This window comes from Atractosteus spatula, chromosome 2, assembly GCF_055471065.1.
Source record: "Atractosteus spatula isolate fAtrSpa1 chromosome 2, fAtrSpa1.hap1, whole genome shotgun sequence".
Classification (NCBI taxonomy): Eukaryota; Metazoa; Chordata; class Actinopteri; order Semionotiformes; family Lepisosteidae; genus Atractosteus; species Atractosteus spatula.
In genome coordinates, this window is record NC_142707.1 from 44,237,910 (window position 1) to 44,265,037 (window position 27,128).

General features: G+C 34.8%; 1 protein-coding gene across 1 annotated transcript in view; it reads left to right on the forward strand.

Moving 5' to 3' along the window:
- Positions 1-27,128, forward strand: part of ascc3 (activating signal cointegrator 1 complex subunit 3) — a 382,719-nt gene that overhangs the window by 168,694 nt on the left and 186,897 nt on the right. Inside the window, exons 12-13 of the mRNA XM_088905827.1 lie at positions 19,289-19,465; positions 21,343-21,414. Coding sequence (XP_088761953.1) covers positions 19,289-19,465; positions 21,343-21,414 — 249 coding nt within the window. The remainder of the gene's footprint in view (positions 1-19,288; positions 19,466-21,342; positions 21,415-27,128) is intronic.

Here is a 27,128-nt window from a genome sequence, read left to right on the forward strand (position 1 = left end):
ATTCAGATCTGCAATGAAGGTTTCTTTCAACACTTTTGTAGAATATTGTTTTCTTTTAAAGCAAGTTTTTGGAAACCTGTCACACATTTTTAATCATTATTTTTCACTTGTGGTGTGGAGTGTGAAATTACATGTCCAAGGATCACAGGTTTTGGATGATGCTTTGTATTTAACATTAATATCATATGTATGTCATATAGCACCAATTATAAAATGAAGCAAACATGAGTACAGGAGCATCTGGTAATTTCTGGTAGATTGTGGTTTCTGATGCATATAACTGACAGTTGTACCATATGAATGAATGTTTTAAGTACCTAGGCCCCAGCTCTGTATTATTGACTTTCTTTCTCTCTGTTTATTCAGTTATCTTTAATCTTCTGATTGGCTGTTGTTATGCTAGTTGTATCCAGTCTAAGACATACAGCAAACCCCTATAACATATAGTGAGCAAAAAGGCAGAAAACAAACTATTAATTATTTTTACTTTTATATGCTAAAAATAAAGTGGGTGGAACCTGGATATTGATTAGATGTTTTTGGTGTCATTCTGATTAATTAGTCATCAATGTCTTACCGTGAGGCACTGAAGTGACTTTGATAGTTGTTTAATCACTAAATCACTTCATTATTGAGAGTGTTGATTGGGCATAGGTGATGAGTTGAGTTAACATGTTGAATGTTAAAAGCATAGTTGAAACCTAATGAAAAACAAGAAAGAAAAACAAAGAAAGGAAGCCGATGTGCTCTGCTTATCAAGAGAACAATGCTTCTGTGAGTCGCAAAACCTTTCTTGTATTGATGCAACATCCTGATCTGTCTTCATGATTGTTTTTGCACTACCAGTTCTAGCATTTCAGAAACTCCTTAGTCTCAACATGTTGCTGAAGGTAACTTGACTGCATCGCTCTACCTTGATCATGTCCTCTCTTGCTGCCCTACCTGTAGACTCATCCCAACATGACAGCATGAGGATAATGCAGGTCCTCACATTTGGCATTTAACATGACTTGGTTGAGAGAGGAGAATGTGACAGTTAGTCCATGGATGCCCTACATGCTAGACCTGAGCCAATTGAATATTTGTGGAATGAGCTGGGTTGATGTGTGGCATTTAGTAATTATGGACTAATTAAAAAGGCACATGCTTGTCCAGGCCGTATGAAAGAAAAGATGTAACCAAGTGTAAGACAGGCATCCTAAATATACAGTTTTGTATTGCTTCTAACACTGGCCACACTCTAGTCGCCTAAGACTTTATCAGTAGACCCCTTGTTGACCAACCCCAAATGTAAATCAGCATAATGAATTTACCTATATTGTGTCTGTTGAATAAACTGCCTACTACAAACAGTTTTACCTGATAACTTTATGAGTTAGTTAGTTATGCAGTTATAAGCAATATGTTTTTTTTGGTTCGCAGTATGTATACTGTACTGATCCTTTAATTGATGTGCTTTTGTGTAAATTGAAAGTGCTGTTCTTGTAAAGAAGATACAGGGCAATCTATAAATCAATTAACTTCACTGAGTCAGGGATTTATTGATCAAGTAATTTAACTAATGTCCTAAGAGTGATACTTTGTGTGGCAGTAAATAGTGCTTCTTTGAATTTGTTTGTATTCAATACATACCATTACTGGTATTACATCAGTGTTCAGTAGAGAACATAATAGGTGAATAATGGCTAAACTTAGTGATCTTAAGATTTAGATCTCAACATGAACTAACAAAAAATAAAATATTTCAGTAGGTTTTGTAAATCTCTTAAGATATAGTGTAGTTATTACGGAAATAATATTAACTGTAGCAATCAGCATAATCTGTTAATATTTGACAGTGCTTGTTTCAGGTATAAAGATTTGTTTTGTGCCGAAGCCTGGTAATCAAACCATTTTTGTTACATCAAGGTGTCCTATGTTATATTTTGAACATAAAGCATAATTTGCAGTTGGTTTTACAGTTAGGTAAAAAATTGTACCATGAACATTTATTTAGCATTTACATACTGGGAAAAGGGCAGAAAATATCTGTTCAATTGATAAAGAAAAGATAAAGAAAAAGCACTTAATTGTAATTATCATTTTAAATACTAATCCAAAAGATATTAAAATATAATATAACATTTTACTTGTGTTGCTTATTTTCACTATATTTGTCCTATTCATTACCAAATTGTGGACATATTTTTTAAAAAATCAGTTGAAGCCTTTTTCCACAGAAGTAGATTTCTGCAATTTGCTTCACTACCATGACAAAGAATGTCTTCTCCATGACAACGTCAGGAGCACATTCTGTCTCTGTTTGTATAGGCAGTATATCTGACTCTGCTAATCTCAGCATGTTGGTGTTGGACCTGTAGTCATTATTTTCTGTATAGAAACCTAAATTGGCTTTGTACTATATGTTTTTGATTCATAATATTTATATCTAGAATACTGTATATCCTTAAAAATGTTGTTATATTTTCAGGAATAATATTTAAGTCATAATTCTCCACAACAAAACCATGTAGTGTATATATAAACATAATATCATATAAAAAATAAGGGCTACACCCAATACTGTAGCCTAATACCATTAGTCAGTACAGTTGCAACCTGTGAAGTCATCTGTTCCAGTGGATTTGTGATTTTGAAGTTTTTAATCTTTGCCTATACTGGCATGTGTGAAGCATTGCCACCTGACACATACTTTAGTACCAGCTATCAGCTGTATGCTCTTCCATCCCTAAACCTTTCTCTGTCGCCCTCTGGAAAGATGAATTAATTCACGCAAGGACAGAATCATTCAAGAGGGATCATCCACTGGCATGCTTAATAATTGCTGTGTAAAAAAAGGCAGTGAGTGGAAAAGTTGAAAACTAATGTACCATAAATGTTTGGAGGTGTCCATGGAAATATGGGTCAAAACAATTTTGCATTACATGTGGAAAGTATTTAACCTGAAATGCTCCTCTTGTTGGAATGTTTTTGGTCTGCTAATAAGTTCCTATCAATCTTAACATTAGCTGACCAGCTAGGTATAGTGTTGTTTTTAGTGAGGCTCCCTGCAATTTTGAACATAGTAAGATCATTTCAATTGGTGTGCTGTCCCATAGCACAAGACTGCTGCTACTATACTGCATTCTGTACTCATAATATTCCCACTGCTTTGGACAGGATGGATGACACCTTTGAAGCAGAATACCATTATCATGTATTTGGTAGAGTAGTATACAGTATGTAAATAAACTTCATTATGAATCATATCTATATACAACAGCATTAATCAAGCTGTTTTTAATGGTAAGATTAAATAATGAAATGAACTAATTACATTTTCCCTTCACAGTGTCATAGTATACAGTATATAGAACCTCATGTAATGAAATCATTGATTAGAAAGGAGCCCAGTCTATATGTTTTGCACATATTTGAGTCAAGATGACTCCCAGAACATATTGTACCATTAGTACTTTGTTTTTCTCCATAATTTACACCAGAGTTTAAGTTCAATTGCAAAAGGTAGTTTAGAACAGCCAGTATAAAAAAGTCTTTCAAAGATAATTACTGATTCCCATCGGCCATAAAATTGTACTCTTCATAAATTTTCATGAACATGAACAACTTACCTTTTAGGAACTGCAGTTTAATGCTTGTCTATCACAGTCTCTATGGAGGTTGTTGAGGCTTAGTTATTTTTGGATGATGTGTAGTCAAGTCATAAGTACCCATCATTTTTTTTTTATCTTGGCTTGTTAAATACTCTTTTCCATTTCACAATAAAGAATTCAAGGTGACAGGCATTGTATTTGTGGTGGTTGTTACTAATTACCTGCTGCCTTTTTGTAAAAATAATTGAATGGAAGTCAGTGAAGTATTAAGGTTTTTAGCCAGTGTCATATATTAAGACACCCTTACAAATATAGCTTCTGTTCTTTAATTTTAATTAAGATGCCACTGCCAAATCCATAGCAACACACTGAAGAAAAGCCTTCCTTTAAAGGAAAGACATTAAATTAGACAGATAACTAAAAAATATTATCAAAGCTTATATACACAGAGTGGTTTACACATTTTTTTAAAACTTCTAGGGAAAAGGAGCAATAATATTGCTGTTTAGTGTTAAGTTGTAAGAATTAGGTATGTGTCCTCTGTCACTGGCTGTTTCATTAATTCTCATTATAAATGTCAGTCTGTACCACTCATATCTGCGAGGCATTTAAATTACTGCAGCTTCTGTGTAAACCTTCATTTACAGGCTGTGTTCCTTGTGGATTAAGTCTCCTGCATTGAGTTCTGCTTCATTTTGCTGTACCTCCTAATTAGAGATCAAACTGCCAGATTTGTTTAATTAATACCCGTAAAAGGATTACTAGGTGAGCCATCTGAGGATGTCACTAGTTAAAACGTATTAGATATAAACGTCTTTCAACTGTATTAAATAAAGCAGACATGGAAAATAATTGAGATTTTTATAATTGGAATTTACCTAGACATAAAAACAGGAACCTACAAATCAGCACTGTAGGTATTTCACTCTAGATGTACTGTCTAAATGATTTCAATGTTATTTGAGCTACTGTAAATGTTTAGTTTTATTACTTAACATTTTATTAAAAATTATTAAAAACATTTATTAAAAATCAGGCTAATTACAAATGTTATCAGAACAGCTTATAATTATATAGAACGTAATGAACGATATGCAGATGTATGCAAAAGTCTGGGCACCCCTGGCCAAATTACATGTTTTGTTGATTTTCTAAGTGAAAAGAAGTTAACAAAATCTATGCAGCAAACAAACTTAAACTTGACATATTTCTGCAACCTTTAATGCACAGTTGCTATTCATTTGCTGAATTTAACAGATTGAAAAAAATAAAACAGTAAATGTGGCATGTGCAAAAGTTTGGGCACCCTATCAGTCTGTACTTAGTAATACCCCCTTAGCTGAAATCACAGCCTCCAAGTTTCTTGTAGCCAGCTAACAGTCCTTCTATTCTTGCTTTCGGAAAATTTTCCCACTCTTCCTTGCAGAACACTTCTAGTTCAGAAATATTTTAAGGTCGTCTTGCATGCACTGGATGTTTGAGATCTACCCACAGATTTTCAATAATATTCAAGTCTGGGGTCTGTGAAGGCCATTCCAAAACCTTAATCTTTTGTTTCTTGAAGTAGTTCATGGTTGATTTTGATTGTCTTGTTGTAATATCTTACCTCTTTTCAGCTTCAGTTTCTTCACTGACTGTAGCTTCCAGGATTTGTTGATACTTAGTAGAATCAATTCTTCCCTCTATCCGCACAATATTTCCTGTGCCACTGGCTGCCACACAGCCCCAAAGCATAATAGATCCACCCCCATGCTTAACAGTTGGCAAAGTGTTCTTTTCTTCAAATGCGTATCCTTTTATTCCTCCAAACATACCTTTTGTGATTGTAGCGAAAGAGTTAATTTTTAAATCATCGAACCACAGCACTTGGTTCCAAAATGTCTCTGGCTTATGTAAGTGTTGTGTTGCATACTTCAGACGTTGTTTTTTGTGATGAGATGGCAGGTAAGGTTTCCTTCTGATGACTCTTCCATGCAGATTATGTTTGTGCAAGCAATGCTGCACAGTGGACCAGTGCACCACTACTCCCGTGCCAGCTAAACCTTCCTGCAGGTCCTTTGCAGTGTTAAGGGGGGTTTGCTTTGCATTCCTGGCCAGTCTACGAGCAGTTCTGTCTGAGATTTTTCTTGACTTCAACAGTTCCCCTTAATTTCCATTCCATGACATTTCTGACAGTGGAAATTGCAAGCAGGAAGTGTTTAGATATCTTTTTATAGCCTTCCCCTGCTTTTTAAAAGTCAGTTATCTTTATTTTCTATTCCTCAGTCAGCTGCTTAGGGAAGCCCATGGTTGTTGACTGTAAGCACAAAACCCTGAGAGGTTCGAAGAGTCAGAGAATTAAGCTCTGGAATTGTCATCACCTGACTTGGATTAAGGCCTAACGAGTCAGTTAAGTTCTGAGACCTTACAAAAAAATAACACTAGTGGATCAACTGGTGTAGCTGTGTAACTGTGCATTAAAATTTGCAGAAATATGTCAAGTTTAAGCTTGTTCGCTGCAGAGGTTGTGTTAACTTCTTTTCACTTAGAAAATCAAAAAAACATGTAATTTGGCCAGGGGTGCCCAAACTTTTGCATACAACTGTAACAACTTAAATTAATATAAATAGCCTGCTATATGCTGAAGCACTAGATAATTTGTATGTAGCATTTTTTTTGCTACTTAGAGTTTAGCTGAAATTATCAGAATAGAAAGGGGAAAATATATTTTTTATTATTATAGCTGACAATATTGGCCAAATAACCTTAGGAGGCAATATTATCTGTGGGTTTCATGGAAACCAAGGTAAGAATTACCCCCTTATCTCCAGCAATAGATGGAATCTTGGGTGACATATTGTTCCCTTTCAATATTCTAGAACAAGTGCTTGTCTGAGTTTTACAATGCCACACAAGGACACTACGGCAATATTTTTTTTTTAATGATTGAGTATGTGATTAATTATGTGATACTTCTCAAAGACTGAGAGTAAATGGAGTACAGGCAGTTGTTTATTTGTATCAAGTATTGGATTTTCATGAGCTACATTTAATACACAATTCATTGAATATGTTTCTGTAGGGAATTTCTGTAAATAAGAGTTTCCTCTGCTTATACAATGATAAACAATCATTTTCTCTGTCAGTGCATGGATGTTTAAAATTAAGTTCCGCATGAAGTTTCTGTTGATTCAAAGGTTCCATTAATCCCATTCAAGTTATACACATGTTCAGTCGATCCCGGGTCACATATGCAAAAGGAAGAATAATCCATTGATGGGAAACACAGTACCATAATCTCGCTGTAAAATACTCTACCTATTCAACAAAGCTTTGGCAGCTTGCAGTGGTTAATTAATCGAAATGATGCTATGTAAGATTTGGCGCTCATTGCTACACAGCACTGACTTACATTCAGTCTTTTTATTTCAGATTTTTTTGCTGTAATTCAGTCATTTAAATAAAGGGACATATGTTTATTAAATAATCTGTAAGTATTATGTACTGTAAATAAATACATTAATTGCCGTTCAAGTTGGTAAATCCCTATATTCTGTAATATGTTAACATTGCTACATTATTGAACGGTTAACTGGGTTAAAAAGAGGATGAGTTAAACCAAATGTTCCGTGACTGTAGCTCTCTGCCCTCTAGTGTTTTTATTCCCTTTATTACAACCAAAAGACCACCAGAATTCAAAACCACTCTACTGTACTGAAGAATGTTCTATGAAATATTATAATGTATGTGTATAGTATACAGTACTGTATATTATTTTGAGATGGTAAAAAATGGTGTTTAAGATGGAGGGTTAAAAATACATTATCAGGAGAAAAGCAAAGGTTAGTGAATAGCAAAAGAAAGCAGGACAGTGACAGAGGTAAAAAGACTTAACTAATGCTCAGTGCCTAAGGATTTAACTGTCAAATTTTGTGCATATAGAGTGAGGTTCAGGTAAAAAGAAAATGTGTTTTCTGAAACTATTAATAGTGAGTTTGCAAAGGGTTTATATATTTTTTAAATAGATTTGCTAGTGTCATGCATTTTGTTTTTCAAATGAACATAAATATACCAGGACAATTACAAGCAATGCTAATGCCTTCAGTGCTTTTGATTGCAGTGCTTCAAATTTCCATCTTCCATTGGAAGCTATGGAACTTCCAACAGTTGCTCAAGACAGGATTGGCAAATTGGTAATTTGGTGCCCATCCATCAGAAATTATTAGAAGTGAATAAGAGGATAACCTGTATTGAATCCAGGCACTAGTTAACATGGAATGGTAAACATTGATTTAGAAATGATAGACTTGCCAAACTATCCTGTGTTGTAGTAACACTTATGAATATACACAGAGCATATGATATGGTTTATTTAGATTTTCAGAAGACTTTAGAAAGCTTCTCATAAAATATTAATTCTGAAATCAAAGACAATAAATATTCAGAGAAACATGTTTGGATTGGTAGGTGGTTAATAAATAGAAAACATGGTACAGAGAAGCACTGAGTACTCTTATTAAGGTGATGAGAGCAGTACTGCAGGGACCTGTTCTAATACCCCAGTTCTCCCTAGATTTTGATATAGGTAGTATTATGCCCGTCCTCGCAGGAGTCCTGTGGAGTAAGCAAGCTCTACTGCTGCAGCTGACCATGCCTCTCACACCTCAGCCAGGCCGGTTGCTATGGAAACGCAGTCAGACAGGAAGCTTTCTTCACCTCAGCCCCTTCTTCGGCTGAGGCAATTTATTTGTTGTCGGACCGAAAAGTGCTCTGGGATCTGTTAAAAAAAGTTAACGCCGAGCTTCTCAAGTCCTTAGTTCTGTATTCTAGTTCCCAGTGTACTCTGTTTGAATTTTCGACCCTGCTGTGTTTTATCTTGTTACGAACCTTTCTGTTCCGCCCCCACTTTGGGAACAAAGTGCTTTCTCTTGGGGTTACCTGGCTTTGATGCCTGCCTGCTTCGACCACGGATTTGGACAGCGTTTGACTGCCTGTTTCATTGCACACCTAGCAGCCTACAGTGGCCGAGTTAAATTCAGAGATTAGGATGATATTCATGACATGGCAGATAACATTTAAGGTTGACAAAGAGAAAGATGCTCTGTCATTCAGCTACTGAGCTCCTGCTATGCTCAGCTCTGGCTTTTAGACGAGATCCTAGCGAACCTGAATAACAATAAGCCCTGGTCCCTGTGCCCCCAAGCCTTTCTGTATCCTGCACCTTTCCCACCTACCCTGCCTGTTCTTGCCCTGTCTCCAGATCCTGTCTTTCTTCTTCCAGTCAGCCGTTTCTTGCTTCTCCTCGGCAAACTCCGTCAGCCTCTCGAAACCACCAAGACCAAGCTTGTCTGAGAGATGTGGCTGTTAGCTGCAGCAAGTTACCTCATAACAGCAATAGCGCAATTGACCGATTGCCATGTTGGTTTGCACAGAACTTATATTGTATATGCATAAAATCCTGTCTAGAATTTAGTTTTTAACAGGAGTAGTCTGATATTTGTGTAGCAGATTGATCAGTTTGAACAGGAACTTTGAGGTGCGGGATACTTTTCAACAAGAAGTTAAATATCCATGTGTAAAATTTACTGCAGCAGATTGTAAGGTACAAATCAGACACAGACTGTGTTGAAATCTAGCTAGTTTCAGCTGAGTCCCTGAAATGATTCTGAAGACTAAGGCCTTTTGAATTTTGAAAAAATGTTCAGATGACTGTCCATCAAGACATTGACGACCCTGTGTGGGTGTAAAAATGATTGCAGCAATTGGTAGGATGCAGATCTGAATATAATCCCACTATAGCATACATTCACATGGTTATTTCTCCCAGAAATTGAATAGGTAGAATTTAGTCATTTTCATACTTGAGAATAATCTCTGCAATAAATGGGACAGAATTTGCAGTAAAAAAAAATTGAAATAAGTTTGATATTAGGGCCAAAACCAATAATTGACACTCAGTATTTAGGTAAAACAGCATGATACTCATGATTATGAGATAGGCCATGCAATGTTCTAGTAGTTGAGACTTTTTTTAATGATCAGTTGCTTGCAGCCAGTAAAAAATGCATTTATTTTAAAATACCAAATTTACCTCAAATTAATATTTGTCCATAATTTTAGTTTGCATGCTTTATCCAGATATTTCCTATGTTGTTTATAAGATAAGATCACTTTATTAGCCATATACAATTTCTTGCATTAGGAATTTGTCTTTTAGCATGCCCCAGCCTGCTCTCAATGAAACACACAGGCAGGGAGAGAGAAGCTGGGGGTCAGAGCACAGGGTCAGCCATTCATATGGCGCCCCTGGAGCAGCTGGGGTTAAGGGCCTTGCTCAGGGGCCCAACAGAGTGGAATTCCTCTGCCAGTCACGGGATATGAACCGGCAACCTTCCAGCCACAGGCACAGATCCTTAGCCACAGTGCCACCGCTCCGCCCATATATAAAACATGGTGATTCACTGGGTGTAATAGAATAATGCTGTAGTGTGATTCAGTGTTTAAACATCTATATTCTTGTTTCTATCTGTTATATATTTCATCAGTGCAACTGTTTGAATGAAGACTTATTGACAGGTCCTCATGTAATGACACTGCTTTGACCTGAAGAGTTCAGCGATCACAGAACAGGAGAGTGAATCCAATCGCTGGGCTCTGGGGAGTCGGTGAGCAGACTGGCAAAAGTAAAACCAAAAATACCACGCTGAGAGTTGAGGCAAGGTGGAGCTCAGGCTGTGACAGAGGATAATTCCAGGAGATGTGCTCAAAATAGCAACAGTTTCTGAAGCTAAGAAAATATTTGGGAGCAAGGTCATGGGCACAAGTGATGGTCGGTGTACAACGAAGGAAAACTAGGAAGCAAGCTAGGGACTAAGAGATCAATGAAGAACACCAAGAAATAGGCAAGGGACTAAAGGCATGAAACCTGTTGACTGAGCCCAGGATTAGGGCTGAGGCAGGACTAAAATACCTGATGTTAACAAGATAAGTACCCATTAGTTAGGAGCAGGTGGTACTGATAAATGCCCATATCATGTTCTTTCAGCACCAGTGAATGTTTCAGCCCACGTGGGTGACCAGGCTGGCTGCCATACGAACATGGGATTGTGAGATTGTATTCACACAGGTAATCCACCCCAGGATACTTGCCAACTTTAAATTTGTTCACTTACCCAGTTTTCTGTCATGGCCGATTTGAAATTTTAGAATTGTTAAAACGCTGGAAAACGGAAAGCAGTTTTGAAGGCTTTCAAGCTAGATCCTGCCTGCTATGTTTGGAGTAATTGACCAAACACTCTTTGCCAAATGCAGCTGGTGAAAATGTTTCAACAACAGAACACTTTGGGATAAGGTAATGATTCCGGTGCATCTACTAAGTTTGGGGTTCATTGGCCAAACATGTTTTGAAGAAGAACAGTTACATTAAAGAAAAAATGTCTTCAAGCCAACACGTGATGACCTTCTGTGATCGTAAAAAGCATTGCTGTGACATTTCAGTAACAAGCGAGGGGTTGTTTTTTCTGCTTTCACAAGATCATGTCACTCCATCACATTCCTATGTATAGTGAGTGTAAGGCGTTGAGTGTATTGTGATGTTTTGTGATTTTTTTAATCAGCTTTATCTAACTACTAAGCAATATATTGTAGAGGTATAGGAACCTCTGGCCTAAACTATGAGTTGATCATCTATTATACAGCATTTTTAAGATGGATTGTAATGCTTTGAATCTGAAAGATGTCTCGTTCAGATTGTGTGAACAGCTTAAAAGAAATCATATTCTGTTATGTTATGTTTTTCACATGTATCCATAATCTTTACCTGTAAATTAACTACCTTTTTAAGTATTTCATAGTCAGTAAACCACGTCCTTTGTCAAAACAGAGAATCCAGTTAGTACAGTTACATGTATAGACTTCACAAGGCATACTAGAGGTGAGTGAGAAAATGTCAGATTCCATTTCTTGCTTGTCAGTTCTGTCTCATATTTGATTAAAAAAAGAACTTTCTGCTTGGTTGAGGTCTCAGCTGAGTTGTAATGTATTCCACGGAAATATTGGATTTTTGATAAATAATTACAGTCTGTAATTTAATTTGTTGATAATGCTGAACTATATGCAACTTCATTCAGAGAAACAATTCATGTGTCAATATCTTTACCAGAGCCAGCTTAAGTGCAAATGAGCTTCCGCCAATTAACTGATTTACAATGATAAAATGTAAATCAGTTGCAATACCTTCTATTCTCCTGTCAGCTTTGTTGGTTGAGTGCTTTCAAGAAAGTGGACTTGAAAAATTAGGCCAAAAAGCCTTGTTTTCCTACATTAAAGATAGTAGACATTTTCAGTGTCTGAAGAAATTTTTGGTTTCTGAGCTTGAAATTAGAAGAAACTTAAAATGTTTCCGACTCCAGTGCCTTGTGTCTTGGAATTTTAGCTTTTCAACCCACTCAGCATTTTATCTGTTTTGAACTAAATGTTCAAATTCAAATACAGTGCAAAACAGAACATTCTTTTATATTTAGTTTTAGAATTTGCCAAGCTTTAATGCAGTCTGTTTTCACTGAGTTTTAAATGGTGTTTTGCTCTGCAGTTCCAACTGTATTTTATAGTCAAAAACAAAAGGTTGCTTATGTTGAAGTGTTAAAATAAAAATGATTATGTTGACTTTAAATCCTTAACAATGATAATAATGTTCAGCTGACAGAATGCAGAATACCAAGTACTTATTCCAAAACACATTTCATTTCAAGTTCTTTGGGAATTTAATTGCCCTATATTTCTGTGAAACATATAGTACTGCACATTGTATGCAAACACTTCTAGAATTATTTGTATAAAACATATGATCTGCCCTTTTCTTTATATTAAACATACAGTATATACAGACATGAAAATGCATATTGAACAGCAATAAAGTAAGCTTTCTCAAAAGCATCATTTATAAATGAATATAAATCCTAATGAAATACCATAATGATTCCAAATCATGCTTTGTAAACCATGTTTTTTTGTGATAGTAGCTCTGTCGTTATACTGATCTGTTCTAAAAGTTGTTTCAGTGAGACACACCCTGAACTACACTGATGAACAATAAGCTCCATCAAAAGAGATTTTCCAGTTTTGCTGTTAAGGCTTTAGCATAATATTCAAGTTATGCATTATAGAATACATGCTATAGGCTTTCGTATTTATGATTCTTTATTTTACTTTTAAGGGGGAGGAGTAATGGGGTTTTAAAAGCTCACCTATAAATCTGCACAATTATCCAATTAAGACTGGATGATGGAGTGCTGAAAAATCAGCATTGGAAAGATTTCATAATTGTTTCATAAATCGTTGTAATAAAGCTGTACACCCTTTCCTGTATACCTTGCAACTTAACGTTGCTGTTCGATGAACACATACAAAAATTACCATTCATGATATTGCAATAATCCTGCCTTATTTTCCTTTACTGTGTCGGAGACAGGAGAGCAGAACTGCAGGCTCACCAGTGTTTATTGTCCACTAATGGTTAACAGGTCCATCTATTCATCCATCCATTTTCCAAGCACTTTATCCAATACTGGGTCGTGGGGAGCCAGAGCCTGTCCTGGCAAGCAGTTGGCGCAAGGCTTGATACACCCTGGACAGGGCTCCACTCCTGCAAATACACTCATATAAAACCTGTAAAAATGCTAACTTAATAAGATGTTAGGTGTTAATATAAAAATAATGATAATGACATTATTAAACTGCATTGTGGGTGCCATAAGGGAATCACATCACGGGAAGCATTTTGTTTTGTTTTAATGATATTCTTTATCTGGACTGCCTGAATATGGTTTTAGAAAGCCCAGAGATCACTTAAGAAACTCAGGAAAATGTAAATACAAAGTACGCATTGAAGAAGGAACTCTGGCTGTGTTGTAATGTGCATTTAGTTCTTGCTTCTTTGATGTTGTATTTTCCTTTTTTAATGAGGAAGACATACCGTGCACATCGGATATTTAAGGATCATAATTAGCTGTGAGCAAAAGTGATATCTATCATTTCTTTCCCACATGCCACATACACGTTTGATTCCTGTTTTGTATCACAAACAGGGTAGCAATCCCATATTAAGGCCAATAGTTTTTAATATCATTCCATTATTGCAGCCACTCCTATCCTTTGAATCCTCTGTATGCCATCAGTTCTGTATGCCATCATGTCTGGGTGGGGTATTTCTTCTTTCCTTTATCTTAGCAATAGGTTTTAGTAGATTGTGAAGACTGGTACTGCATCATATTAAATAGCATACCAATCTTGGCTGTCACCCTTGCAGAGGGTGCATATACAGATGGCACTTTTTGAAGCCTATTTAACCATGAGTATTAAGACAAAGCATATTTTCTATTAGGAATGTATCATTTCAATGATGGAAATTTAACAAGACACAATCCAAAAGATCGCAGTAGTAGTGTTATTTTTATGAAAGAATCAGTCTGTGCTGAGAAAAAAAGAAACTGTTTTATAATAGATGGGAATGCTTCATTGTTTTTACAGTAACTAAGAAAACAATCAGTATGGCTTTATTATATCATTAACTTGCCTTTTTGTTCAAAAGAACCATTTTACAACCTCACTTTAGAGACACTCCTATAGTATGTATAGTTTCATATTGTTGCATCTGTTCTTACACTTTTCTATACTGTAGGAGAATTCTCAGGTAACTACGGTTTATGGTCATTGAATCAAACAATAATCATGCTAAGCTGACATTGAATTATTTTTTACATTATTTACTTTTCAAGGATATAATCATCTGAAAGACTGCATGCAAACTCTAAATGTTAACTTATGTAACAAAGGTAGTGTGGCAGAAACATTGAAACTAAACTTTTCCATTTCAGCCAAGTTCTATAAAAAAAACAACTCTCAATTTGTTACCTGTTTGTCACCCTGTTTATTGCATTAAAATGAGTTCCATACTGCATAATTTATATATGGTAAATATATAGTGCTATGTAGTGTTGAAATGCATTTTTATATTTGTTCACTGATGGAAGTTGTCTCGATATTTGTTAACTTGAAATAACTCGAACTAAAAGCAGCTGAAATGCTTTTCTCCCTGTATGTCAGCTGCATAGGTGATGTGAGTGCCTGTACCCAGTCCCTCAAATCTACTAAGCATAAACCTGCTTAAAGAAACAAGGAAGCAGAAAAGCAAAGAATATACAAGAAATGCAAAGGCAAAATGTTCAAGATAGAACGGAATAAAATTGATCAATTTGTTTATGATGTATGATGTAATTGAAATTACAGTAACATAGCTAATGGAGAGTGTTGGTGAAGAATACAATATTATTGAATGCACAGTATTCTGAAGAGACAGGAGAGATGGAAGAGGGGGAGGTGAAGCACTATATATCAAAAAGAGCATTCATGCACAGGAAATTAACCTAAATGAATCAAGGGTCTCAGAATCTATAGTGCTCAGACATCTAAAAAGCCTGCATTCCACCAGATTCAGATATTAATTAGAATTCAGCAGTGTGATGTAATCATGGATTTGTAAATATAGAATTAGTTTTCATGATAAATTTTAACTCACAATAGGAATGTCAGTAGCAGGAACTGAAATGGTAAGCATGGATATTGACTGTTGCCTATTTCAGTTTGTCAGAGCACCTACGAGACAGAATGCCTGGATTGATGTTATATTTTAAAATATTCAGGAATATTCATTTAGTAGAAAAAGAGGCAAGAGAACAGTTGACCTATGATCACAAAATGGAGTTCTTTGAAATATATTTTGAAAGTGTAGTCCATTAAAGGTTTATGATTTCAGGAAAGCAAACTATCAAGGGATGAGACAGAGCTTTAAAGAAGTAGAATGGGATAAGATAGATAAGACACAGCAGAGAATAGATGGCAACAATCTAAAGATATTTTGTTTGAAGCACAAAATAGATTTATCTCAAGATTAATAAAGAGTGGCTTAAATTGTTTAATAAAATAGTGAAAATATAAGGAGAAAGAAAGCACTTTACAAAATTATCAAAGTAGAGCAGGATCTAGTTAAAAGGAAAAATTCAAGACAGTTTAAACACCTGGAAGATGACATTGAAGATGTGCAAAATTTTACATACAGTACAGGTACTAAAAACATAAAATACATATAAAATGAACATATAAAATGGGAAACACTGAGCTTGCAAAAGCTTTCTATGGAAAATACTAAGGTGTTTATGTTGATATCATGTATGTTAGGAAATATAGTTATAGGGTAATCAAGGGTACTCTGTTATCAATCCAAAGAAGAGCAACAAGATATATTACCAAGCTTAAAGGAATATCATCTCCTAGAAACCCCAGCTTTAAAACGTGAAATGACCAATCACCTTCTAGCAAATGGTCTTGTGACAAAAGCTGTTCCGGCCAAAGCTAACTTTTTGCCTGCCCCTGCCATCCTTACACTATATAATTTGCAATAAAATTGAGATGGTAAAGCATAAATATTATTTTAACAATTTATTATTACTGAAGTTAACATAAAAGAAAGTTTGGTTTGTGAACCCTTTAGAATTGTCTGAATTTCTGCATAAATTTGACCTAAAATGTGATCAAATCTTCATATAATACAGATAGATAACCCAATAAAACAAATTACACACAAAAGATATTCCTTTTCATTCTTTTATTGATCAAAATGATCCAACATGAAATGTGTTTGTCCGAAAAAGTATGTGAACCTATGCTTTCAGTAACTGGTGTGACTTCAACCAAACGGTGACTGTTGATCAGTGCCGCACACCTGCTTGGAGGAATTTTGGTCCATTCCTCCTTACAAAACAGCTTCAACTCAGTGATATTGGTGGACTTTCTTGCATGAACTCCCAACTTCAGGTCCTGCCACATCATTTCTACTGGAGTAAGGTCTGGACTTTGACTCAGCCATTCCAAAATGCGAAATTTCTTCTGCTTCCACCATTCTTTGGTAGACTGACTTGTGTGTTTAGGGTCGTTGTCTTGCTGCAAGACCCAGCTTCTGTTGAGCTTCAGTTCACAGATGATTACCCTGAAATTCTCCTGTAGAATTTGCTGGTCCAGAATTCAAAGTTCTGTCATTGATGGCAAGCTGCTACAACTGTGTTTCATGGTTGGGATGAGGTTCTTATGGTGGAATGTAGTGTTTGGTTTTCGCCGAACATAACATTTCTCATTTAAGCCAAAAAGTTCTATTTTAGACTCTTCTGTCCATAGAACATTCTTCCAGTAGTCTTCTGGCTCATCCAGGTGGTCTTTAGCACACTTTAAACAGGCAGCAATGTTCTTCTTGGAGAGTAGTGGGTTCCTCCTTGCTATCCTCCCATGCACACTATTCTTGTTTAGTGTTTACTCATGAACACTGACATTAGCCAGTGCAAGAGAGGCCTGCAGATCCATAGACGATACCCAGTTCTTTGTGATCTCCCGGAATATACACCTTGCTTCTGGAGTGATTTTTGTTGGACGACCACTCCTGTGGATAGTAACAATGGTGTTGAGTTTTGTACACTGTCTGCCTGACAGTGGATTGGTGAAGCCCAAAATCTTTAGAAATCGTTTTGTAACCTTTTCCAACCTGATGACAACACTTTTTCTGAGGTCCTCAGAAATCTCCTTTGATTGAGGCATGGCATGCGTTTACAAACCTGTGTGGTGAAGACCAGACTTTGGTAGTGAAGACTCAGGTTTATGTTTTTTAAATAGGGCAGGGCCACCCAATCTCACACCTGATTGGCATCCCATTGATTGACACTCCTGACTGAATTATCCCCTTTACTGGATTGATAATCCTAGAAGTTTACATACTTTTTCCGACAAAGACATTTAATGTTGGAACATTTTGATCATTACATGAATGAAAAAGTAAATCATCTTCTGTGTGTGTTCTCTTTATCTATTTTTTTTACTTGGATGAAGATGTGATCCCATGTTGGGTCAAATTTATGAAAAAAATCAGCAGATTCTAAAATGTTCACAAACTTTCTAGCACCACTGTAGATGACACTGTTTATATAGAGAGCATGGCAGTGAAAATGACAATGAAAGGACTTTTTTTTTAAATTCAGCAGCAGTGATAAAAAGGCGAAGGAAGGAGCCAAAGCAAAAGCAGGTTCAAAAAGTGATTAGCACAAATGACACACAGTGTGCACTGTCTTAGAACCCCAGATTTATGTTATATTCATGAAATAAAATCTTGCTTTTACATGTACACATGAATAGTTGGCTTCTTATTTGCTATTCATATGTGTTAAGGTCTATTCAGAGTGGCTCTTAGGCTCTCCTGTTGTTCAGTAATAGCTTGCATGCTTCAAACAGCACGAAATTTGGTATGAGATGGTATCTATTCTCTACATGATTTCTGATTAAAAACATTTTAGTTTTATTAGTGGTAAATTATATATATAAATATAAGAAGAGGTCCCTCCCACCTGTCTTTCAGAACAAGAGGTGCAATAAATTCAGTATATCCCTTTGTTACTACATCCTTACACCCATCCCAATTTGTTTCTTCTTTGCATTGTTTAGTTGTTGCAGTTAAAAAGATGAATGTACTTGTTCAAGATAGGATAGTCAATGACAGTACATCACATGACATACATTTTTCTCTGATTGTTTCTAATTGGAGTGTAAATACTCACACCATTTGTTTTAATGTACTGCAGTTTTATGACGGCACACAAATATGTTTGCTAAAGACATCAAACTTCATTTCTATCTAAATATTAAAATGTGGTATGATATTCAGCTTGAATGACATCACAATTACTGTATCTTAACTGCAGATGTGAAAAAGACAGCAAATCTTTGTCATGTCTAATACCATAGTTAAACACTAACTCCAAAGTAGAAGGACAAAATAAGCAGTCCTTTTTTTAGCTTGCCAGCTACAACTACAGCCCCACTGATATTTGGAAATACATATACATTAGGTACTCAAGATTACTGTATGTTTTCAGTGTGCAGGTCAGATGAACAAGTATTCTAGATTGGGAAGTTGGAGTTATGTAAAGGTAACAGTGAAAATTTAAAATACACATACCTCACCACACACCTTTTATCTTCGGCAATATGAAACCTGTCAAGCAGAGTATATGGTTTTTGTTTTACTGGCAATAAAATGGATGAAGAGGCATTAACACAAAAACTAAATTAATATTTACTGCATTTTGTTACAAATTAACCTACAAACAGCTATTTACAGATTATTTACAATGACTGAGAGTCATCAATCCAAGGTCTTGTAAATTCCAAGCCCCCCCCCCCAAAGATGGACTCTAGAAGATGGAACATTTTAGAGAGGTAGTAGTTTCTAAACAACAAAAGACACTTCACAGGGAAGTCTTCTCTCTAAATCTGATGCACAACTATAAGAATATTTTTCTTAGCTAGATAACACATCCCAGAGATGCAATCTCTTCTTAGCAGATACTGAAAAATAACTCTTTCCTGAAACATAAAATACATAGCCTTTTCCTTCTAGATTTGCAATAGAACCAAAACTGGCCAAACCGAAATACTAGTGTTTTAGATCTGTAGACATCTGGAATTTACAATGTCTTACTTTAACGAGCCATCTGTGCTCCCCCATTGTTTTCTGTCTTGTTCTGGCTAAATGATACTGAATGTAAAAAGACTATTTCAGAGTTCATATTGATGTCAGTTCTTTCACCGTTAATATGTAACTATTTACTATTCCTTCGTAGGTTGAGTCAACACAGAGCATGATCCGAATACTGGGTCTGTCTGCTACCCTTCCCAATTACCTCGATGTTGCTTCGTTCCTTCATGTGAATCCCTACATTGGACTCTTCTACTTTGATGGAAGATTTCGTCCTGTTCCTCTTGGCCAGACCTTTGTTGGAATAAAGACTACAAATAAGGTATTAGCTCTATACCAGGAAACCACAATCTAAATAGTAACCTTTAGTTTTGTTACTTTTTACCTTGGATTGTAAGGCTGCTCAAATTTGGAGACATCACTTTAGTTGCCCATATGGTTAAATTAGGTTTTTTTGATGGTTTCAAATGATTTGAAAACATGAATTTTCAAGAGAAATGTATTGTTTAGGCAGGATAAAATGAGTCCTTTCCTGTATTTAGTTTATATTTTATTTATATGAAAGCACTTCATTTTTTAAATGAAAAACACCTTACTATTATTTTATTGTTATTTGTTGCCCTTGTTTACTGTTACATTCCTATTTTATTTTTATAATAAACCAGTCATGATTAAAACTTTTTTTTTCAGGGTCAGTTTTAATGTTCAGAATACGCATAGAATTACTGTTAATACTGTGAATTCTCATCTTCCACTCAGGAGCACGGTTTCAATTTTCGGCCAGTGCACAAGCTATACTTTCTTTAACAAATTGCCCTTTGAGAATAATAAAAACTTTTTGTAATAGTAAAATAAATATAACAAATAATATATTTGTTTCTCATTTCACCTCTGACGGCCACGACCACTCTAGTCTCTGTCTGTGTTCTCAAAGACGGTTTTCCGAACTCATACATCAGACAGACTACCGAAACCAAAATTATTCTGCAGCTAGGATCACACATTCTCCCTTTTCTTAACGACAGATTACTGTTCTTTTAAATTTTCTCCATTCATTGGAAGTTTCATTTCACACCTCTCTGCACCCATTCTGACTTCACACCTCTTGATTGGCCTCTCTTTCTGTCCCCTGCTCCCGCCTCTCACTCCTCCTCCCTCCCAGCCTTTGTTCTCACGCTACATTACCTTTGCCTACTGCCTTGTCTCTCTCACACCTGAAGAAGGCTCCACGGTCGAAACATTGTGTTCTCTTTCTTCTTTGTTTCAGCATGGGATAAACCTATTACTTGTTCCTTTGCAGCCTATGCATGCTGAGACAGCTACCCACCTGAACTATAACAAATAATATGCATTGTTTACTAACATTTTTCTTAATTTTAAATATCACAGTATGTAAATATTAAATTAATATTAATAATAAAAGTAGTAATAACATGAAAAGCAAAAGTGCAGACTTGTATCTGCTGCAATGCAACAATATAATACACAACCGACAGTCTTTCAAATCACTTTTCAAAACTTGTATTAATCTAGCTTGTTTTTTTATGTTTATTTGCTTTTAAATGTTTTTAAAGTCACTATGTGTAATATATTTTAATAATCAAAATATCTAATTATTTATTATTTTACAAAATTAAGAAACATATACAGTATATATACTGTATACAGCACATAATTTAAAATTATTTATGTTATTCAGTATTTTGACATACAGTATTTTATGAGAAAATGTGTGTAATTATTTAATGAGATTTTGCCACTATTGCAGTATGCTTCAGTCTGATTAACACAGGAAAGCGCTAATGTGTTAATAAGTATTTAAAACTGTAATAATTCATTACTGATTTTTCCGACAACCACACACAGCTGCAGTACTTTAAGGAGTACCTGTATCACCTGGCAGTTTTACAGAGTAGTGTAGTCCTCCATCAGATTATTCTAAAAAATAAAAATGCTGTGACATGGTGCTGTCCATCATACTGTGTTACCTACTGCAGTATGCCAACTGACACTTTGCACTTTCTAGATCGCTGCATCTGTATATATTCATTTGAGGATGTCGTTATGGGGTCCAACAGTCAAATAAGTAGTGAAGAATGTGAAAAATATCAATGATTAAATTTGGCTATGTTTTTAGAATTATGTGCATCATCTATACAACCTTTAAAATGAATTATGCTTGATTTTTTTTCGCTTTAGATTCAACAACTACATGATATGGAAGAAGTCTGTTACGACAAAGTTTTGGAGCAAATAAGAGCCGGACATCAGGTACTACATTTGCTATTTTCTAGCTATATATCATTTTTAGACATTTACTTTGTAAAATAGACATCTTTAAATTTATTAAAGCTGTCTAACTGTTGATTTTATCACAGTAATGAAAGTACCATGCAGAATCCTATTTACAGTCTATGTGCAAACACATTTTATGTCCAAAATAGGGAGAAGTCCTTTGGTGATTTGATTGTAGCATTCCTAAATGATTAAGAGCAAAACAAAACGGTAATAATAATACAACACAGATACAAAATAGATCAAAGAGTCAGTCCTACTAGATTTGTCAAATTCTGAAAGCAGTAACCCGTAGGAATCATGTGTGGTACAGGAGGTCTGAGTTCCATTGTTCCCAACACAGCAGGGCCACCTTTTCCTCTTTAAAAAGAAAAGGAAATAAAACATAATAGCAACACAGTTATAACTAAAACAAGGGGTATATGTTCAAATAGAACACAGATTTTTTTTTTATTATTCTTTTATCTGTTATAGGTGCTAATAAGTAAACAGTAGCAATCGGCAACATCCGTTTTTCTTATAAACAGTCACAGAGTCATATAGTCACAATCTAATCTTATTTGGAAGAACTCACAATTTTTCTAATGTGTATAAGTATCTAAAATATATATATGTATATAATATATATTATTAAAATAATAATGCCATAGAAGTATCTTGCACACTTTCCTGCATTTTGGAATATTTTTAAATTATTATTAGTAATTTAATAATACCTTATTAATAATTCATGTTTATGTTAATTATTAGCATTGTTATAAAAAGAGGACATTAAGTTTTTTTTTCATTAATGTTGCTTTGGTAACATGCTGGATAAGTGTTGTGTTTTCACAAGCTAAAGAAATAATTATGCCTGAGATAAAAAGGTTAAAATAATATAATCCCTAGCTATGGCATCAGCCATTCATAAATCAGAACAGTAAATTGAACATGACCTTTTCCTTTTCAAAGCTTTGAAGTTTTAAAGTTATATATTTCAGTTGCAAAAACACTTTCTTCAAGCAGTTCTGAGGTTCTGAATCTGACTTATTTTGTAGCACCATGTGAGGTTATTTTTTTACTTAAAGAATTAAATTTTTGAACCAGCTCATCTATCTCCAATACATTTAAGCAGAATGAGGTCATTTAGAGGAGGTTTATTTAATCATTTTGATTAAAAAAATGTTTAGGATTCCTGGAAGACATCCAGTCAGCAATTCAGTGCCAATCATGCAAATATTAATCCAGCGTTAAATGTAGAGACTGTTAAATGTAGTACATGGTGAAAATGTTTTTGATCAGGAATGGCACTATAAATCATGGCTATTTTAATTTCTCATTTTCTCTTTGAAGTTGGATATATCATATATTTTACTTCATTTACAAAGGACAAAGCAGGTCTGTGTATGTGTATTAAAAGTAATATTTTTCACTTTGTTTATATGGTTTAACTTGTTGATGTGTCATAATATGTTATTAATCCACTGGACATTTTCCTTTTAGTTTAAGTTGCAAAATGCAGCTGTGGAGGTCAGCTGAAGAGGTGCAGCCTTTTTATTGTAGCAATTTCTATGGTTGACACATTCCCTGAACTCAATTTCTTGATATCATAAATCAAAACAACAGCCCAATAAACACTGAATTCTTACTCAGGGAAAAGTCCAGTTTATATATTTATTTACTTGTTCTTTGTTCTCAGTTTTTATTTACTTACGAGACACACTGACATTTTGAATGACAGTAGCTGCTAATGGGAATCATCTTTTTTGGAGATGTGCTCAGTGATGGAAGGCTCTCTGATAACCAGTGCCAGCTATTTTGATTAAACTAATTGTGCATTTACCTTTGGTATTATTGCTGTTCTCATTACTTTGTGGTTCTCTTGGCTTGAAAACATTATAGAGTGTAGTGTGACAGAATGCTTCTAATATTTTAATCTATAATATATTTGGCATTATGGATAGGATTTTCTCAAAACAAATGTGTGAAATTATTCCACCATAAAACTAAGTTTTATCGGTACTGAATTTTATCATTATTAGAGCAAAGGCACATTTAAGAAAAATACTTTTTATTGCATTCTGCTCCCTTTATAAATATAAATACATATAAATTAAGTAAGTTAGTGCAGTAGTGTAGTGGTTAGCATTGCTGCTTCACAGAGCTGGGTCATTGGGTTGAATTCCAGACCCTGGGTGCTCTCTGCGTGGAGTTTGGATGTCCTCCCCGTGTTCATGTGGGCTTCCTTCAGGTACTCTGATTCCTCTTATATTCCAAAGATACACTGGTAGGCTATTTGGCTTCTGGGAAAATTGGACCAGGTGTGAATGTGTGTGTTTGTGTGTTTCCTGTGATGGACTGGCGCCTCATTCTGGGTGAATCCTGCCAGGGTGAACTCCGGCTTCCCTTGTATTGGATAAAGCATCTAGAAAATGGATGAATAGGTGAATAAAGTCTTAATACTATACATATAGTTCCCACAATTTTGTTTTCATAAAGTTCACTTCAAAGCTGGGTAGTTTCAAAATTCAGAATGTTTTAGAATGAACTGCAGTTTTCAGATTTTAAATTTAAATGAAATTGCGTGGCAGTACACTGTGGTAAAAGGTTAAGCTGATGTTACAGGTATTTTTTTAATCTTATAGTATGCTATTTTCTCCACAATATTCTTAATAGAAATGTCTTATTTACTATATTCTTACATGTAGAGCATCTCAGTAGGGGGATTCAAGGGTAGATGTTCCACATAAATATATTACCTGAAACAATTCTAGATAATTAAAGATGTGCCCTGTACCTGTGAAGACAACAGTTCTTGAAATGTCAAAATCTGAGGTAGTCAAAGGTATATAGTATATTTTAAAGGTTTACCAATACAAGAATATTTTCTGTATACTGAGATTCAAATAAATTGTGAAAAATATTTAAAACTACAGCTGAAAATGTAATTTAATAATTTTGTCATAAAACATAAATATGTTTTAGAATAATAATATGAAAACTACAGAAAAATAAGTTGGCCAGAATGCTGCACTAAAAAAAAAGTATTTTTCCAGTAATAACAGCACAAGGAAAAATGTGTTTTTTTTCTAATAAATAATAATGTAATACAAGTCGTGTTCCTATCTGTCCCTAAGAAAAATGTATAATTGATAATTTTTTAAATATCGCATTCACACACTTTAATGCTCTTAAAAGCACCTAATTATTTGCTTAAGTGCAACAATCAATTTCTCTGTTGTTTTAAATTAAGAATAAATAATAACAAATAAAGGTTTATTTAATGCCGAAAAGAGAAGAAAAGAAACACAATGTTTCGGCTGTGGAGCCTTCTTCAGGTATGTGTAATTATACGTGAAATATATATTTATATACATAGTTCTTCACAATTATTATTCTATTTAATATTTAAGTCTATTTAAAGTTTTACATCTTTATTTCTTCAGAAAAAAAAAATATTGTGAATCTTGAAAACAGGATGTGACATAAGTATTTTATGCTCAGAAAGACACAGCGACTGATGGTTATTTATATAAATATGATTATAAAATATACTATATACCTTTGACTACTTCAGATTTTGACATTTCAAGAACTGTTGTCTTCACAGGTACTTTAATCATCTAGAATTGTTTCTGGTAATATATTTATGTCTGAACTCTGGTGGAGTTATTTTTAAACCACGTATCCAAAATAAAGTTAATAAATGTAATAAGTCTTTATGTCATGTATCTAACATGTTATTTTATGAAAAATACTATATTATTTTGAAAACGGGCAAGTATTAGGTAATTCCATGATGAAAAATAAAAGGAACAGAATGTTTTGGCTGTTAAATCTACAGGTGTGAAAGAAAAAGGTAGCAGGAATATAAAGCACAAAAGAACAAAGGACAAAGCAGGTGAGAATAGGTACAGAGCAGTTAAGAAGGCCTAAATGAAATGAGATCGGGGGAGATGTGAGAAAAGCTGGAATCTGTAAATGAAATGGGAGGTTTTGAAAGTAATTAAGTCAATTAATAGGAGAATGTAGGATGACCTTTATGAAATTTAGTAACTATACAGACAGTAGCCATAAAAATCTAAAGACCAATGTAAAGTTGCTTAATAGTGTGTTGGGTCACTACATATGGCCAGTAGTCTATCAGAGTTTGGAAGTCTGCAGGAGGAGGTATTCTTTAACAAGAAAGTCAATTAGCTCATAACTGGTTGATGGAGGTTATTCTTAGTTCCAGAATATCCCTTGAGATGGCCGTGACATATGGACATCAACAGTGTCATGCTCATCAAACCATTGCTCTGTGGATGAGTAAATTGTCATTTTGAAAAACATTCAATAAGGAAACACTGCAGCGTGGATTGACGAAGATCAGTCAGTAGTGCTAAGCATTGACCATGTCTTCTAAGAGTATGAGTACACCCAAACCTTGCAATACTATTGAACCATCAGAATCATTTGGTGTCAGAGCCAAGCTCTCAGGGCTATAGAGTTCTTTAGGTTTAGGATGATGTCTCTTCCTTGGATTTCCATGCTGATATCTACCTTAGACACAGTTGGTCATGAGATATCATCACATTGAGCTGTCTGGGTCTGGGAAGTGCCTTACAAACTTATCACGCAAAAAATAAAAGTCACTGAGGTTTCCTGTTACAGCCATTCTAGCCATTATTATATGCAAGAAGACCTGTCCAGCATTTTTATATGTGGCCCTAAGCATTCTGGGATATAATTTGCACACCTTTGTATACTTACTGTCCCTAATTTACCCAGTTGTTTCCATTTTTTGTTTATTACCTGTATGTTGGATCAGCTTATTATGTTAAGATAATTCAGGTTTCTTTACTCAAGAATCTTTAGTCCTTAGTACCATGCAACATGTTACTACAGTATAGGCAACCTCTGAAGATTTGTTTTTTCAGGTACTGTCACACACACTGCAAATCACCTGCATGCTTTAGCACAAGGAAAAGCAGAATTAAGCCAACCACTAGCTGTGAAGCTGAAAGGTTACATTCTGACAAAAGGGATAAAACTGTCCTTCCTACTATTATAGCTTATATGTATTGGCAAGAGGAGCACTTGTGCTTGCTTGTTCATGTGTTTCAGTGTGTGTGTGCACTTTTACAATAAGATGAAATGGCTTTGGTTTAGCTGGAAATTTCTAGTTAAGCCCTGAAAGGCAGAGTAAGCTTTAAGTGCTCAGAGAGCACTTTGATGGATAATTTGTATATAAAACTAATTTTTTTACAAATGGATCCTAGTTCTAAAAATATGCTGAAATAATGTAAAGCACAGTTGACTTAAGTATTTTCTACATTTAAATCTCAATTTTATATTTACTGCTACTACAGTATGTCCAGTAGCTGTTTGAAGTACAGCATTTTTCAATTGCATGTAAAACATTTATCCAGTGTTCATGAATACCTAGGTAATAAGATCTTCTAAAAACATTTGGTCATGAAAAAATGAAACATGAAACCATTTATGACAAAAGATTTACTATTTAAGTGCTAAACTGCTATGATACAAATGCAACAAATTCTCATATTGATAGGTATTTTAATCCATACTTTGTTTTGTTTTATGCATCTAAATGCATCTTTATGCATCTAAATATGTTGTCACCAGGAAAATCAGTTGATCTCTCTCATGGTACGCTTTACATTTGTAGTACTTTTAGAAATAATTCAATCCCCCTCCCCCCGAGCAAT